The sequence below is a fragment of the Salvelinus fontinalis genome, chromosome 24, assembly GCF_029448725.1.
Source record: "Salvelinus fontinalis isolate EN_2023a chromosome 24, ASM2944872v1, whole genome shotgun sequence".
NCBI classification, from domain to species: Eukaryota; Metazoa; Chordata; class Actinopteri; order Salmoniformes; family Salmonidae; genus Salvelinus; species Salvelinus fontinalis.
Genome location: NC_074688.1, coordinates 28,878,793 through 28,895,599, shown reverse-complemented (window position 1 = coordinate 28,895,599; position 16,807 = coordinate 28,878,793). Strand labels below are relative to the sequence as shown.

General features: G+C 42.5%; 1 protein-coding gene and 1 long non-coding RNA gene across 9 annotated transcripts; one reads left to right on the top strand and one right to left on the bottom strand.

Moving 5' to 3' along the window:
- The first annotated feature begins 1,425 nt into the window (after positions 1-1,425).
- Positions 1,426-11,601, top strand: LOC129822242 (DCN1-like protein 5). 8 transcript variants are annotated; one of them, XM_055880349.1, is made up of 11 exons: positions 1,426-1,561; positions 4,456-4,526; positions 4,738-4,780; positions 4,968-5,070; positions 6,148-6,239; positions 8,698-8,768; positions 8,866-8,957; positions 9,089-9,197; positions 10,640-10,744; positions 10,873-10,979; positions 11,069-11,601. In XM_055880349.1, exons 4-11 carry the CDS (start codon positions 5,000-5,002, stop codon positions 11,085-11,087), a joined length of 666 nt encoding a protein of 221 aa, XP_055736324.1. In that variant the 5' UTR covers positions 1,426-1,561; positions 4,456-4,526; positions 4,738-4,780; positions 4,968-4,999; the 3' UTR covers positions 11,088-11,601. The 8 variants fall into 8 exon arrangements, with proteins under 8 accessions (XP_055736324.1, XP_055736327.1, XP_055736328.1 ...); XM_055880345.1 differs by having other exon boundaries at positions 1,427-1,561; positions 10,873-10,975; XM_055880347.1 differs by lacking the exon at positions 1,426-1,561 and adding an exon at positions 1,939-2,241 and having other exon boundaries at positions 10,873-10,975.
- Positions 11,602-12,645: 1,044 nt separating this feature from the next.
- On the bottom strand, positions 12,646-15,079 carry LOC129822243 (uncharacterized). Its single transcript, XR_008754468.1, has 4 exons — positions 14,865-15,079; positions 14,209-14,622; positions 13,918-14,107; positions 12,646-13,690 (listed from the first exon to the last, which is right to left on the bottom strand). It is a non-coding gene; the product is annotated as an uncharacterized LOC129822243 (long non-coding RNA).
- Between the last annotated feature and the right edge of the window lie 1,728 nt (positions 15,080-16,807).

The window sequence follows — 16,807 nt, the reverse complement described above, 5'->3', positions numbered from 1 at the left end:
GTTACGTTGAGGGATAGGTTGTTATTCTGGCACCACCCGGCCAGGTCTCTGACCTCCCTATAGGCTGTCTTGTCGGTGATCAGGCCTACCACTGTTGTGTCATCAGCAAACTTAATGATGGTGATGCAGTCGTGGGTGAACAGGGAGTACAGGAGGGGACTGAGCACGCACCCCTGGGTAGCTCCAGTGTTGAGGATCAGCGTGGCAGATGTGTTGCTACCTATCCCCACCACCTGGGGGTGGCCTGTCAGGAAGTCCAGGATCCAGTTGCAGAGGTCCCAGGTTCCATAGCTTGGTGATGAGCTTTGAGGGTACTATGGTGTTGAACGCTGAGCTGTAGTCAATGAACAGCATTCTCACATAGGTGTTCCTTTTGTCCAGGTGGGAAAGGGCAGTGTGGAGTGCAATAGAGATTGCATCATCTGTGGATCTGTTTTGGCGGTATGCAAATTGGAGTGGGTCTAGGGTTTCTGGGATAGTGGTGTTGATGTCAGCCATTACCAGCCTTTCAAAGCACTTCATGGCTACGGACGTGAGTGCTACGGGTTTGTAGTCATTTAGGCAGGTTGCCTTTGTGTTCTTGGGCACAGGGACTATGGTGGTCTGCTTGAAGCATGTTGGTATTACAGACTCAACCACACAAGTGTGAAGGAATGAATAAGAATATGTACATATAAATATATGGATGAGCGATGGCCGAACGGCATAGGCAAGACGCAGTAGATGGTATAGAGTACAGTATATACATATGAGATGAGTAATGTATGGTATGTAAACATTATATAAAGTGGCATTGTTTAAAGTGACTAGTGATACATTTATTACATCCAATTTGTAATTATTAAGTGGCTAGAGATTTGAGTCAGTATGTTGGCAGCAGCCACTCAATGTTAGTGATGGCTGTTTAACAGTCTGATGGCCTTGAGAAAGAAGCTATTTTTCGGTCTCTCGGTCCCAGTTTTGAATCGTTGTGACATGTGAAATACAAGTGATAGTGTAAACAATGTGTAATAACTACGTACAAAAAATAATGAACGGGTCAAATTATTGTGACAAGCAGTCATATTCAGGTCCTGACTGGTCAACAACCTTATGTAATAAACACGTTAAAAATAGTGTTATTTGACGTCTGTTTTTGACGTCTGTTTTGACACGCAAAGATACCTCACACTGTAGGGACATGTGGGAAAGAGATAAGCTGAGACATAAGCAGACCTGAGGTATTCGTCATTTCTGGTATTGGGATGAAGGGGGCGTTTTATTTATACATAATCGTTAGTTATTTTATATTTCTTACCAATTTCATGCGTTCGATATTATTTTAATCAAGTACGGTAAAATACATATTCGAATAATTCGACCTGTAATTTGATTTATTTCCATAGCTAGTACGACTCAATCGCGCACCCCTTGAAATCATGTGGTACGTTCCATACCTCTCTGTTGCCCCGGAAGAAAGCAGTTTGCTTTTACCACTTGGAAAGTGATCAGCTCGCGAGGTTGCAACCGTAAAAGTACATGATCTACTCGCATAAAAGAAACACAACTATTGGAATCCAAGGTTTGCATAAAATATTCACATACTTTTAATATCCAAAACGCTGTTGTATACCCCCCCCTTGGGTGGATGCACTGACGTAAACCTGTGGCAAATATTTAGCTAGCTACGTTAGCCAACAACGGCTAAATATGTTTTCTGACTTGTTGAGAAATTAAGTTGACAAACGTTAGTATTCCAGCTAATCGTTTCCATTGTTTTGGTCGAATTCGATTGATCTCTTTACCCAGTGTATTCTAGCTAACCTTAGCTAGACATGCTAGTTAAATACAGCCGCCTTGGCTGGTCCCACGTATTCGATTATGTTGGCTTTTAAACGTCATCATGACAGAAATAACCTGCAAACTGGCTAGCTAAAGTAGCTGGCTTTTAGCTACCCGCTTTAGTTGGGTAGGTAGCTAGCTAATCAGCTTACATTTTTAGTTAACTCGAACTAGCTATCTTTTTTGATAACAACAAAAAATCTAAGCCCCAGTCGTGTGTGTATTGGTGTAATCTTTATGCAGATAATTACTTTTGTGGTTAAGATGATTAATCACATGTATAGTCCTGATTCAGCCAGATCAAGATAACAACGTTGTTTGCTTCACTAAGCTAGCTAACTTACTAACGTTAGTAGGTAATTGATTGCCAAATAACGTTGATCCGGTAATTTTACATTTGAAACTGCATCGTTGGGAAAGGTTCGTAAGCAAGCACTTCGCTGTAAAGTCTACACCTGTTGTAGTTGGCTCATGTGATGAATTACATTTTATTTCGAAAAGCAATGCATGTTGTAAGCTACCTGTCTAGTTAGCCTTTGCAATCGCAGTTAAGTTGGCTAGCCGCTAGCTAACGTTAGTACTCTGACAATATTTCGTATGACAGGTCTAGCCTATCTTTTTTAAATTGGATTTGATAACAACCGTTATAACGTACTTTGGCATTGTATTATAGTTAATAGTTTAGACAATATATCTAGCTAGTTACCCAGTGCAGTGGGTTTCTGAATGTTTCGCATCGTTCGGCATTACGGTGACGCAGTTATTCTGACCAGCGTTGTTTAACCTTAGTTAGCACCTACAACAATAATTGGGGGAAACTCCTGCATGTGTGTCGATGCATATCGTTATTTGTTGTAGGTCTGTGTACGTTAACTGGGTAACTAGCGTTAACTATTAGAGTAGCGATCATTGATATGTCTGCTATCTGTACATTAAAGAATCCGGTAGAAATGTAACTTTGGATAACTAGACTATCAAAGTAACTTGGATGAAATCTGTCTTCTAGGTCTAATTTGACAATATCCAGTTATTTCACGTTTGTTTATCAGCTTCAAACAGAAAGGTCCACAGGTCTCGAGAACCCAAGGGGGGTATACCCATCTACCCAGTGGTGTAGTGGGGGCTGTGCGCAGTATACTCACTTTTTTTCAGTGGTCATTGCCTGCACCCCCCCACCCCAGACCTAAAAAAAATCGTCTCCTGATGTAGTTTAAGCATTGTTGTGGACTTAGAGAATTCCATTTTGGCTGGTCAGCTCTCCCTTCCAGTCTCTAGAGCTTTGTTACCCTTTGGATGGTGGACCATTTTTGATACACACGGGAAACTGTTGAGCGTGAAAAACCCAGCAGTGGAGGCAGTTTATACAAACCTGTGCACCTGAAACCTACTAAAATACCCCGTTCAAAGGCACTTAAATCTTTTGTCTTGCCCATTCACCCATTGAATGACACATACACAATCCATGTCTCTATTGTCTCAAGGCTTAAAAAATCTTCTTTAACCTGTCTCCTCCCTTTCATCTACACTGATTGAAGTGGATTTAACAAGTGACATCAATAAGGGATCACATCCTGGATTCACTTGGTCAGTCATGGAAAGAGCAGGTGTTCTTACTATTTTGTACACTCAATGTATTCACATGTCCGCCGCACACAGCCTAGTTTCAGCAAGAGCGCGGCTCTTAACTGGTTGTCGCATGGAGCATCTCACAAAATAACGACATCAGTAGCAGGTAGGGAAGGTAGGAAAGACGTTTCAAGTCAGGATATCTACTAGTAAATGCTAACTAAGGAAACAATGGGTATGCAAACCAGGTATTGAAAAGTTTTGTCTGAAGTCCTGGTTGAATCTTTGCCATGTGCAATTCAGCCATCATGCGCTGTTTGAATGAACATTTCTGAAGCCTTTTCTATAAAGTCTACCCAATTAAATGTTGACTGCAAAGTACGCCTACCTGGCAGAATGGTATCTATGATTTGTATCAATCGGGAGGGCATTTGTTTTGCTAACTCTGACATCGCATGTACTGTACTGTAGGCCTACATTGTATGTACAGGAACACCGCTAGCCAAATGGTCCCTTGCTAGGCGCACAATTTAATTCAAGGGAAACTACACCCTCCCCCAAAATTTTATTTGATATTCCCAGACCTCATAAATGGTCTCCTGGTGTGGTTTAAGCATTGTTGTAGACTTGGAACATCACATTTTTGTTGTTTTTCTTTCAAGAATTGTGATTTTGAGAGAGAAACTCATACTATTGGAAAACATTCAATTTTCAGCACAGTGCGCCTTTCCTTTTAGAAAATTAGAGTATACCCACTTCTCCAGACACCACTGCAGCTACTGTCTATTGAATGGGCTACGGTCCACATAACTTATGGACCAGATAGAAGCTAGCCAATTAACAATGCATGCATTGGATGAGATCGGTTTGTTTAGACGAGGTAGCTGCTTCTATATACAGCCAACTGGCTAACATTAAACATAGGAGTTATCTGATCTGTGGTTTACGCCTTGTCTGGCTTACAACCGCGAAAACCACTTACACAAGACGAAGCTAGCTTGCGAGTATATTAGCTACTATGTCATCTCCTCTCTCCCTCCCACTCTCTCTCTCTGTCTGTTGCTGTAGGATAGTACACAGTGTTCGTACTGGCTGAGGAGACAGAGCTACAGACGGTATCACAGACACTGGACAGATTTGTAAGTTAACAGACTCATGAGTGAACTATTGGGATAACCCAGTACTGTAGCTAGATAGCTAGTTGAGCCACTGCCAGAGCAGGGGCATTCTGAGAGTTGATTAGCTATGTGATGTGACCATATTGTCTTGTCTTTATATATGCTTTATAATGTTATGGTACTATGTAGTTCATCACCTCAAGTCTCACTGTAAACTGTGTTTTTATTATAGAATCTTATAGATTTGAATGGACAAGGAGACCAGAAATACATAGGTACTTCTCCTATATACTATCTGTAAATAGTATACTGTTTATTGGATGGCTCTCAGCTCGGTGAGCTGACAGACTCAGTGTGTGTGTGTGTGTGTGTGTGTGTGTGTGTGTGTGTGTGTGTGTGTGTGTGTGTGTGTGTGTGTGTGTGTGTGTGTGTGTGTGTGTGTGTGTGTGTGTGTGGACCCAGCCCAGCTAGTTAACCCGTGTGGAAACTCCGCGATGCCTGTGAAGAAAAAGAGGAAGTCTTCAGGGTCAGATGACCCGGGACTCAGGAAGTGTAAAATCACCTGGTGAGGAACCCTTCCTCACCCACCACCCGTCATCTCTCCTGCTGCTCACCTTTCCTGCTTCTCACATATCCTGTTCCTCACGTCTCCTGCTCCTCACCACTTCTCCTATCATCCTTCACTATTGGATGTTTGGTCTTTTTCCTCCACCCCCTACACACACCCCATTTCATGATTCCCACCCCTTAAAAACCTGCTGTATTTAGAGCTGTAGTGGAACTCTGCCTCACCCAACCGTTCTACTGTAGACCTTCCTTCTCCTCACCCATTCCACCGTATGTGTGTGTGTGTTGCAGCTGCTGCTTGCTGGCTTTGCTCTGTGCAGTGAGCCTTACTGCTTGACTGGGGAACTCAACACTCAGCACATATTTGTCCCCTTATGCAGCACAGACCTCAGTCAGTCCACAGGAAAGAAGAGGGGGAGGAGTGTGTGTGACACTGAATATCCTAAGAACTCCTCTAATGCATGTGTCTGAGTCTGTTTAGTGACCATGTTCTATCCTGTGGTGTAGTTTCTGACTGTGTTCTATCCTGTGTGGTGTAGTTTCTGACTGTTCTATCCTGTGTGGTGTAGTTTCTGACTGTTCTATCCTGTCTGGTGTAGTTTCTGACTGTGTTCTATCCTGTCTGGTGTAGTTTCTGACTGTGTTCTATCCTGTCTGGTGTAGTTTCTGACTGTGTTCTATCCTGTCTGGTGTAGTTTCTGACTGTGTTCTATCCTGTCTGGTGTAGTTTCTGACTGTGTTCTATCCTGTCTGGTGTAGTTTCTGACTGTGTTCTATCCTGTGTGGTGTAGTTTCTGACTGTGTTCTATCCTGTGTGGTGTAGTTTCTGACTGTTCTATCCTGTGTGGTGTAGTTTCTGACTGTGTTCTATCCTGTGTGGTGTAGTTTCTGACTGTTCTATCCTGTGTGGTGTAGTTTCTGACTGTGTTCTATCCTGTGTGGTGTAGTTTCTGACTGTGTTCTATCCTGTGTGGTGTAGTTTCTGACTGTGTTCTATCCTGTGTGGTGTAGTTTCTGACTGTGTTCTGTCCTGTGTGGTGTAGTTTCTGACTGTGTTCTATCCTGTGTGTTGTAGTTTCTGCAGACCCCAGGCTCCAGGCAGGTTGATCAGCCCAGAGGACCAGTTCTCCAATAAGAGATGTCTGGCCTGGTTCTACGAGTACACAGGTACAGTGCCTTCAGAAAGTATCCATGCCTTGTTAAAGGTTAAATAAAAATTCCACATTTTATGTTACAGCCTGAATTCAAAATTGATTAACTATATTTTTTTCTCACCCATCTACACACAATACACCATAATGACTAAGTGAAAACATGTTTTTAGAAATATTAGCAAATTTATTGAAAATGAAATATCTCATTTACATAAGTATTCACACCCCTGAGTCAATACATGTTAGGCAATCACCTTTGGCAGCGATTACAGCTATGAGCAATGTTCTCTCTCCAAGTATGCTACTGTTGCTATTTGATCATAATGTAGGCCTATCAGAGTGGTCTACCATTAAAAAACTATGGAGAAAATGCATCCCCTAACATGTTTACATGGAAATAGCTGTTATATCATTCAGCCTACATTAGCAGCCAATGTGTGGTGTTCAATGTAGACCTACATTCCATAAAACTTAAATAAAAATAAACAACTTTTAAGGAGGGAAACGTTGAAATAGTTAACTAAAGGGGAACATTTCAATCTCGTGCTTCTCTGCGTGGGGGGAGCTGCAAGTCTGCACGCAGGTTAGAGGGAACATTGTCTGTCAGTCTTTCTGGTTAAGTCTAAAAGTTTTACACACCTGGATTGTACAATATTTCAACATTCTTTTTTAAATTCTTAAAACTCTGTCAAGTTGGTTGTTAATTATTGCTAAACAGCCATTTTCAAATCTTGCCAAAGATTTTGAGCCAATTTAAGTCAAAACTAACCAGGCCACTCTGGAACATTCAATTTCGTCTTGGTAAGCAATCCAGTGTATATTTGGCATTGTGTTTTAGGTTATTGTCCTTCTGAAAGGTGCGTTTTTCTCCCAGAGTCTGTTGGAAAGCAAACTGAACCAGATTTTCCTCTAGGCTTTTACCTGTGCTTAGCTCTATTCTGTTTCTTTTTATCCTAAAAAAAACTCCCTAGTCCTTGAAGATGACAAGCAGTACTACATAGAGCCATGACTACATGGAACTCTATTCCACATCAAATAACTGACGCAAGCAGTAAAATTAGATTTGAAAAAAACGATTTAAAAAACCTTATGGAACAGCGGGGACTGTGAAGCAACACAGACATTGGCACAGACACATGCATACATACACACGATAACATACGCACTATACATACACATGGATTTAGTACTGTAGATATGTGATAGTGGTAGAGTAGGGGCCCGAGGGCACACAGTGTGTTGTGAATGTATTATGTTTTTTTTTAAATTGTATAAACTGGCATATTTTTCTGGACCACAGGAAGAGTAGGTGCTGCCTTGGCAGTAGCTAATGGGGATCCATAATAAATACAAATACCCATAACATGATGCAGCCACCACCATGCTTAAATATATGAAGACTGGTACTCAGTGATGTGTTGTGTTGGATTTGCACCACACATAATGCTTTGTATTCAGGACATCGTTTATTTCTTTGCCAAATTCTTTGCAGTTTTACTTTTGTGCCTTTTTGCAAACAGGATGCGTGTTTTGGAATATTTTTTATTCTGTACATGCTTCCTTCTTTTTACTTTGTCATTTAGGTTAGTATTGTCGAGTAACTACAATGTTGTTGATCCATCCTCAGGAGAAAATTATCACAGCCATTAAACTCTAACTGTTTTAAAGTCACCATTGGCCTCATGATGAAATCCCTGAGCGGTTTCCTTCCTCTCCGGCAACTGAGTTGGGAAGGACGCCTGTATCTTTGTAGTGACTGGGTGTATTGATACACCATTCAACGTGTAATTAATAACGTCACCATTCTCAAAAAGGGATTTAGTTTAGTTTTACCCATCTATCAATAGATGCCCTTCTTTGTGCGGCATTGGAAAATGCCCTTGGTCTTTGTGGTTGAATCTGTTTTAAATTTACTGCTCAGCTGAGGGACTTTACAGGTAATTAATTGTATGTGTGAGGTACAGAGATGAGGTGGTCATTCAAAAGTAACTTATTGCACAAAGAGTGAGTCCATGCAATATATTATGTGACTTATTAAGGATATTTGTACTCCTGAACTTTATTTGGGGTTGCCATAACAAAGGGGTTGAAAAGTTATTGACTCAAAATGCTTTTCATTTTTCATTAATTTGTAAAAATGTCTACAAACATAATTCCACTTTGACATTATGGGATATTGTGTGCAGGCCAGTGACACATCTCAATTTCATCGATTTTAAATACAGGCTGTAACATGACAAAATGTGGGAAAAAGTCAAGGGGTGTGAATACTTTCTGAAGGCACTGTATGTCATGTCATGATGATCATAGATAGAAAAATAAGATGGCCTATTAACTTGGATACACACTCAGAACTCTTTTTAAATTGCAAGGAACTCTGAAGCTGATTATTGGTCACTAAGTATTAAGTATGAGTCATTTATACCATTTTGTGTGTGTGTGTGTTTTTGTACATGCTTCCTGTGTACCAGGTCCAGATGAGGTGTTGGGTCCAGAGGGGATGGAGAAGTTCTGTGAAGACATTGGGGTGGAACCAGAAAACGTTAGTCTTCCTCGTCTTTTCTCTTCATCCATCCATCGTTGATAATTATGATGTATGTTCTCTCTCCCGCCCCGCTCTCCATCTCTCTCTTTTTCAGATAATCATGTTAGTTATAGCCTGGAAACTAGAAGCGCCAAATATGGGATTTTTCACTAAGGAGGAGTGGCTTAAGGGAATGACTCTACTACAGTGAGTAACCTTGATTTACCACATCACATGTCTGTTCCTGACGCTTCTCACTCTATAGGTGTGACTGGGAAACCGTGTGTGTTAGTGACACTACCCCCCCCCCCCCCCCCCCCCCCCCCTCCCTATAATAGGTGTGACTGCATAGAGAGGTTACAGGGGAAACTGGACTACCTGCGCAATCATCTCAATGACACGATCATCTTTAAAAACATCTACAGATACGCCTTCGACTTTGCCAGGGTGAGTCCTCGATCACTGGTTCACAGCCAGGAAATGGTTTGACCTCCTGAGAAGAGGAGGTCTGGTTGCATTTGGAAAGTATTCAGACCCCTTGACTTTTTCCACATTTTGTTACGTTACAGCCTTATTTTAAAATTGATTAAATAGTCCCCCCTCTCATCAATATACACACAATACCCTATAAAGACAAAGAAAAAAAACTGGATTTTAGAAATGTTTGCAAATGTATAAAATATTAAAAACTGGAATCACATTTACATAAGTACTTTGATGGTCTTGAGTGCTCTAGAGCAGGTTTTCATCAAGGATCTCTGTACTTTGCCCCGTTCATCTTTCCCTCGATGCTGACTAGCCTCCCAGTCCCTGCCGCTGAAAAACATCCCCACAGCATGATGCTGCCACCACCATGCTTCACCGTAGGGATGGTGGCAGGTTTCCTCCAGATGTGACGCTTGGCATTCAGGCCAAAGAGTAAAATCTTGGTTTCATCAGACCAGAGAATCTTGTTTATCATGGTCTGAGAGTCCTTTAGGTGGCCTTTGGGAAACTCCAAGTGGGCTGTTATGTTCCTTTTACTGAGGAGTGGCTTCCCTCTGGCCACTACCATAAAGGCCTAATTGGTGGAGTGCTGCAGAGATGGTTGTCCTTCTGGAAGGTTCTCCCATCTCCACAAAGGAACTCTGGAACTATGTCAGAGTGACCATCGGGTTCTTGATCACCTACCTGACCAAGGCCCTTCTCCCCCGGGTTGCTCAGTTTGGCCGAGCGGCCAGTCCTGGGGTCTGAGTCTCTTCACGGGGGGCTCTGGGTGTTCAGGGGGCTGGCAGTGGCAGCAGTCATGATGGTGTTGCAGCCAGCTCTAGGAAGAGTCTTGGTGGTTCCTAACTTCTTCCATTTAATAATGATGGAGGCCACTGGGGACCTTCAATTCTGCAGACATTTTTTGGTACCCTTCCCCAGATCTGTGCCTCTACACAATCTTGTCTTGGAGCTCTACGGACAATTCCTTCTACCTCATGGCTTGGTTTTTGCTCTCTTGTAGAGCCTTTCCAAATCATGTCCAATCAATTGAATTTACCACAGGTGGACTCCAATCAAGTTGTAAAAACTTCAAGGATGATCAATGGAAACAGGATGCACCTGAGCTCAATTTCAAAACTCATAGCAAAGGGCTGAATACTTATTATGTAAGTAAGGTATTTCTGTTTTTTATTTTTAATACATTTGCAAAAAATTCAAAAACCTGTTTTCCCTTTGTCATTATGGGGTATTGTGTGTAGATTGATGAGGAAAAAAATTTATTTAATCAAAAGGCTGTAAGTAACAAAATGTGGAAACGGTCAAGGTCTGAATACTTTCTGAATGCATACATTACCTCTTCCTCTTTATCATCTCCCTTACCCCTCCCTCTGACTCTCTCTGTTTTCTCCTCCCTCCCCCAGGATAAGGACCAGAGGAGTCTGGACATGGACACAGCTAAGTCCATGCTAGCATTGCTACTGGGGAGAACATGGCCACTCTTCCCTGTCTTCAACCAATTTCTGGAGGTAACACACACCCTATGCTTAACACAAATGTGTGGTTCCTACAATGACTCGCTCCTAATGTCGATCTCCTTTCTCCTCCCCCTGTCCTCCCCCTATCACGCTCCTCTATTTTCTCTCCTCCCCTGCAGCAGTCCAAGTACAAGGTGATGAATAAGGACCAGTGGTTTAACGTCTTAGAGTTCAGTCGTACAGTCAGCACAGACCTCAGTAACTATGACGAGGATGGAGCCTGTGAGTACGTACACACACACACTAAATCATACAAAAACACACGAAAAACACACACACAGTCCCTCTCACACTAACACTACTCTCTCTCTGTAGGGCCGGTGTTATTGGATGAGTTTGTGGAGTGGCAGAAAGCTCGGCTGGCAACGTTATAGCTGAGGACACACTCGCCAAACCGCAGAAGAGGAGGAAAGAGAGAAGCACACATGAAGATGTTCTCCCTCCGTTTGAAATATACAGAAACGGCACACACACTATACAGAGATGACACACACACACCTTTCATGGACTGTGCGCACACACACACCCATACGGTGTCACGGAGCGCAGATACACTTCCAGTGACGGCCTCTGCGCTTAGTGGGCCAAACAGTGAAGTCCTCTCTCTGAAGATACATTTTCAGTGTTAATTTAAACAAGTTCAACAAGAAGAAAACAAACAAAAAGCTAAACGAAAGGGGGAACTATTTTTCATATATATTGCATCTGTGGCCACAGTTCTCTAGCCATTGTTAAGCTTGACTGGGGAATTTTTCGGTTTCCTTGAACATTTTTTCCCTTAATTTTTGAGTCTTACCTTGTTTATAGTATGTTTTCAGAACAGGAATAAAGAATGGAATTCAACCAAATATACTGGGCTGTGATTGGTACGACCAAATGAATCTTGTTTACCAGACACTTGCTTGATGCTCATAGGGTCTGGTGGATCAACATGGCCTTCGTTAAAGGTCCAATGCAGATGTTTTTATATCGATATCAAATATTTTCTTGTTAACAATTAAATACCTTTAATGTGATTGTTTTAAATTAAAATGCTCAAAAAGAAACAGAACTTTCTCAAGCAAGAATTTTGCTAGGTCTGTCTGGAAGTGAGTGGGGAGAAGAGAACTATGTTATTGGCAGAGAGGTTTGGAACTCTTTCTTATTGGTCCATTAACAAATGTATTGCCTGGTGATGTCACCAGACAGGCCAAAACTCCATCCCAACAAAACAGGTGGTCTTTTCGAACAGCTCTTGCACTAAAAGTACATTATCAGAATGTTCACAGTATTTCTCCAGCCTTAGTATGGAAATATACACAGTGTAGAAAGCATTAGGAAAACTGTCCTAATATTGAGTTGCACCCCCTTTTGCCCTCAGAACAGCCTCAATTTGTCAGGCATGGACTCTACAAGGTGTTGAAAGCATTCCAAAGGTATTGCTGGCTCATGTTAACTCCAATGTTTCCCACAGTTGTGTCAAGTTGGCTGGATGCCCTTTGGGAGGTGGACCCATTCTTGATGCACACGGGAAACTGTTGAGCGTGGAAAAACCCAGCCGCGTTAGTTCTTGACAATCAAACTGGTGCGCCTGGCACCTACTACCATCTTTTGTCTTGCCCATTCACCCTCTGAATGGCACACATACACAATCCATGTCTCAAGGCTTATTTTATTTTTTTTTAAAAACTATCTCCCCTTCATCTACACTGATTTGAAGTGAATTTAACAAGTTACATCAATAAGGGATCATAGTTTTTACCTGGATTCACCTGGTCAGTCTATGACATGGAAAGAGCAGGCGTTTCCAATGTTTTGTACACTCAGTGTCTATAAAACACAGGGAAATTGCGTTTTCTTTAAACTGCCCTGGGCCTTTAACCCAATAGAAAGAAGACGAAAAAGTCCCGAGCCAATATCCATCTGCTTTATATTTAATCAATCACTTCCCTCTGAACACTTCCTCACATATTGTGTACCTCTAATTTGGAGCCCTGTCTTGCAGTCGTGTGATTCGCTAAGCTCAAATAATGATGAAATAAATAATATTTTTTTTGTTCTCTTCTACATAGGCCAGACTATAGATGTTATTCCAGGCTTATTAGAGCTTTGCACAATTGTAACCTGGGGACAAGGTTAGAACCATATACACTGGGACTAACAACACAATCATCCAAAGTTAACATTTTTACAAAATATTAATGGAATCTGCTGGATTTGATGACAAGTTAGAATCTTACATTTGTCTGGAAATTTGTGATTGAGTAAATGTTTTACAATGGAGTGAAATGGCAAGGCACTATCTGTTAAAGTTGTCCAGTAAGAAACTCATTTTTGTTTTCTGTTCCAAACCATTTTGGTACGGTGTGTCTGTATGCCCTATTGAACATGACCCTGATCTTTCTGCTTAGGGGCTGCATCTATCAAGACTAGGAGGGCTGATCTAGAAACAGTTTTGCCTTTTAATTCGTAATGATTAAGATTTATATGAACCGGTCAGGATGGGATAATTTATCAGCAGCCATACTGAGACGCTTTATGAATACAGGCCCAGATCTTGTATGTCACATCTCCAGTTGAAAGACTGGTTTCTCCTGGCCCTGGGATGGACTGGCTGTATCCCTTTCGTCTGGGTCTGAGTCCTGGGGGTCGAAGTCTCTACCCGGGGTGCTCTGAGTGTCAAGGGGGCCGGCGCTGGCAGCAGCCATGATGGTGTTGAGCCTGGTGAGGAACAGCGAGCACTGCTTGGCCCAGGGGGCGGGGGATAAGTACTGTTCTCTTCATGACATTTGGCCGGTGGAGATGGGCTGACTTTATCCATGATAATGCTTGTCGTCGAGGCAGAGTTATCCTCATCCTCTTGTTCCACATCCTGACGGAATGCCACGCTGACTGTTTCACCATGGTTACAACGTCCCTGTCCGCGCGACCGGACCCAATTCACACACCTTAGGAGTGCTGGTAAAATGTATCTGTATTTAATGTTGATGATGTTTAAACGGGAAGTTCACTCTGAAAGCAGTCTATGGGCCAAGAGAAACTAATGCATGGTTCAGTTTTATTTAAACAACCACTACAAGTTTCAGATAACCATGATTTAGTTTCTCCTGGCCTATATTCTACTTTCAGGATGAGGAAACATTAACATGAAGTAATATTTAATATAGGTAGATAAAATCATGCACCTGTCCAGCAGACTCCTGCTTAGAGCTCCCGAGCTGAACCCCACCAGGAACGTCACCACTACTGATGCCGTCACCGCCGCCGCAAACACACCGTCAGAAACCATGGCAACATCCCTCTCCATGACCACCCAGAACACTCCTGACCACACGCCTGGGTTCGACTGCACGGTCCTGTCGACTGCTGGCAGTCCTAAGGGAGGTAAAGAGTGAATGCATGTGTGAGTCCCAAATGGCACCCTATTATATAGTGCACTACTGTAAACACAACATAACACAACATGGATGCCTTACAGCAGGTAGGATGAGTGTAGTTTGTCCTCCGGTCAGTAGGAGGCAGTAGTACAGGCTGCTGTGGTGAGCACAGGCAATGTGGATCCGCAGGCTACCATCTCGTTGCGTAGTAACCACATCTTTCTGGTTGGCATGAAGACTGCTGTTCAGGACCTGACTGAATGGGGTCTGCCAGTACTGGACCACTTCTACACACACACCAGTATAACAGGGGTATGGGGACATTCCAAAAAGGTAGTATTTTTTGTGTGTGTTATCTCACCTGCATGTGTTGTGTTCATGCAGGGCAGTGTGAGGCTCCTCCCTTTGTGAACTCTGACCCTGGAGGTGTAGCTTAGGGTTAGACTGACCACGCCCACACAGAGTGCTGAGCCAATCAGCAGATACCCTGGAATTCTCCCCATCCCCACCACTCTACACACACACAGAGTAAGGAAAATGTTTCCCAGAGGACCCATGTTGAGTAACATGTTTTTATATTCCACAGAGAAATAATAAAGCAATCAACCAATCAATAAATTAACCAATCAAGTATCTGACATGTGTTCTCTTGGCATACTCCTTCATTAAAACACACATGGTGAATAAGTAATAGCCTTGTGGAAAAAATGATATTTCAATACATTGCTCCTCATCACAATATCATTATGACTTACTGTGTAGTTTGTTCTAAGTGTATCTCCTTAAACAACTAACCGTCTTCATTTAACCTAACACGTTAGATGTTTCATGTCCATCTCTCCCGTTGTCTGATGTGAATGTTGTCTTTCTTCAGTTCAGTAAAGTGCAGTTTCTCACATTACTTTTCATATGTCCGGTGACTCCAGTCCCTTAGTGTTAAACATTAATGACACAGCGCGACAGACAGACACGTCGGCACCTCGGTCACGGCCACTGGCTCTACACGGCAGTACTTTACGCTGCTGTCGTTTTACCCGGTGGCCACAGGTGGGAGCTGCAGTACTGTAAATAGCAGAGACGTGAAAAACGTGTTGTTTCTAAGCAAACTGTTACCTTATGCCGATTAAATAAAATAAATAAAATTGTATTGGTCACATACACATGGCAGATGTTATTGCGAGTGTAGTGAAATTGCTTGTGCTTCTAGTTCCCGACAGTGAAGCAATATCTAACAACTAATCTAAAACTTCCACAACAACTACCCAATACACACAAATCTAAATAAAGGGATGGAATAAGGATATGTACATATAAATATATGGAGGGGCCATGATCGACCGGCATAGACGAGATGCAATAGATGGTATAAAATACAGTATATACATCTGGGATGAGTAATGCAAGATATATAAACATCATTATTAAAGTGGCATTAATAAAGTGACTAGTGATCCATCTGTTAGAGTGGCCAATGATTTCAAGTCTGTATGTAGGCAGCAGCCTCTCTGTGTTAGTGATGTCTGTTTAACAGTCTTGAGATAGAAGCTATTTTTCAACTTTCCACCTTCTCCACTACTGTCCCGTCGATGTGGATAGGGGGGTGCTCCCTCTGCTGTTTCCTGAAGTCCACGATCATCTCCTTTGTTTTGTTGACGTTGAGTGTGAGGTTGTTTTCCTGACACCACACTCCAAGTGCCTTCACCTCCTCCCTGTATGCTGTCTCGTTGTTGTTAAGCCTACTACTGTTGTGTCATCTGTAAACTTGATGATCGAGTTGGAGGCGTGCATGGTCACGCAGTCATGGGTGAACAGGGAGTACAGGAGGGGGCTGAGCACGCACCCTTTTGGGGCCCCAGTGTTGAGGATTAGCGAAGTGGAGACGTTGTTTCCTACCTTCACCACCCGGGGCCGGCCTGTCAGGAAGTTCAGGACCCAATCGCACAAGGTGGGTTTTAGACCCAGGGCCTCAAGCTTAATGATGAGCTTGGAGGGTACTATGGTGTTGAATGCTGAGCTGTAGTCAAAGAACAGCATTCTTACATAGGTATTCCTCTTGTTCAGATAGGACAGGGAAGTATGATGGCGATTGCATCGTCTGTGGACCTATTGGGGCGATATGCAAATTGCAGTGGGTCTAGGGTGACAGGTAAGGTGGAGGTGATATGATCCTTGACTTGTCCCTCAAAGCACTTCATGATGACAGAAGTGAGTGCTACGGGGCAATAGCCATTCAGTTCAGTTACCTTTGCCTTCTTGGGTACGGGAACAATGGTGGCCATCTTGAAGCATGTGGGGACAGCAGAATGGGATAGGGAAAGTGTTACATTGTTTCCAGACTGGCAAATTGATTGATCTGCTGCATACTGGCTGCAATTTGAGTTGTTCACACAGGCAGCCCAATTCTTTAATTGTTTCCACTAATTGTTCTTTTGACCGATCACATCAGATCTTTTCACATTAGAGCTTTGTCAGATCTGATTGGCCAAGAGACCAATTAGTGAAAAAGATCAGAATTGGGCTGCCTGTGTGAACGCAGCCCAAACGCATGCCACTGTGCCATCAGGCATACATCTTCGAAAACATTGTACACCAACATTATATCTTTCTTTGTGAGTTTTGAAATGAATTAGACCTAATTCTGGAGAAAAATAAAATATTGAGTTGCAAAGTTACTTTAGCTACAATCCTTTATGAAGAG

Bases quoted from the DNA above. Each gene is read 5' to 3' on its own strand.
- LOC129822242 (XM_055880346.1), top strand. From the start codon at position 5,000: ATGCCTGTGAAGAAAAAGAGGAAGTCTTCAGGGTCAGATGACCCGGGA. The intron at 5,071-6,147 runs GTGAGGAACCCT...TGTGTGTTGTAG, and splicing joins AGGAAGTGTAAAATCACCTG to TTTCTGCAGACCCCAGGCTC. The intron at 9,198-10,639 runs GTGAGTCCTCGA...TCCCTCCCCCAG, and splicing joins ACGCCTTCGACTTTGCCAGG to GATAAGGACCAGAGGAGTCT.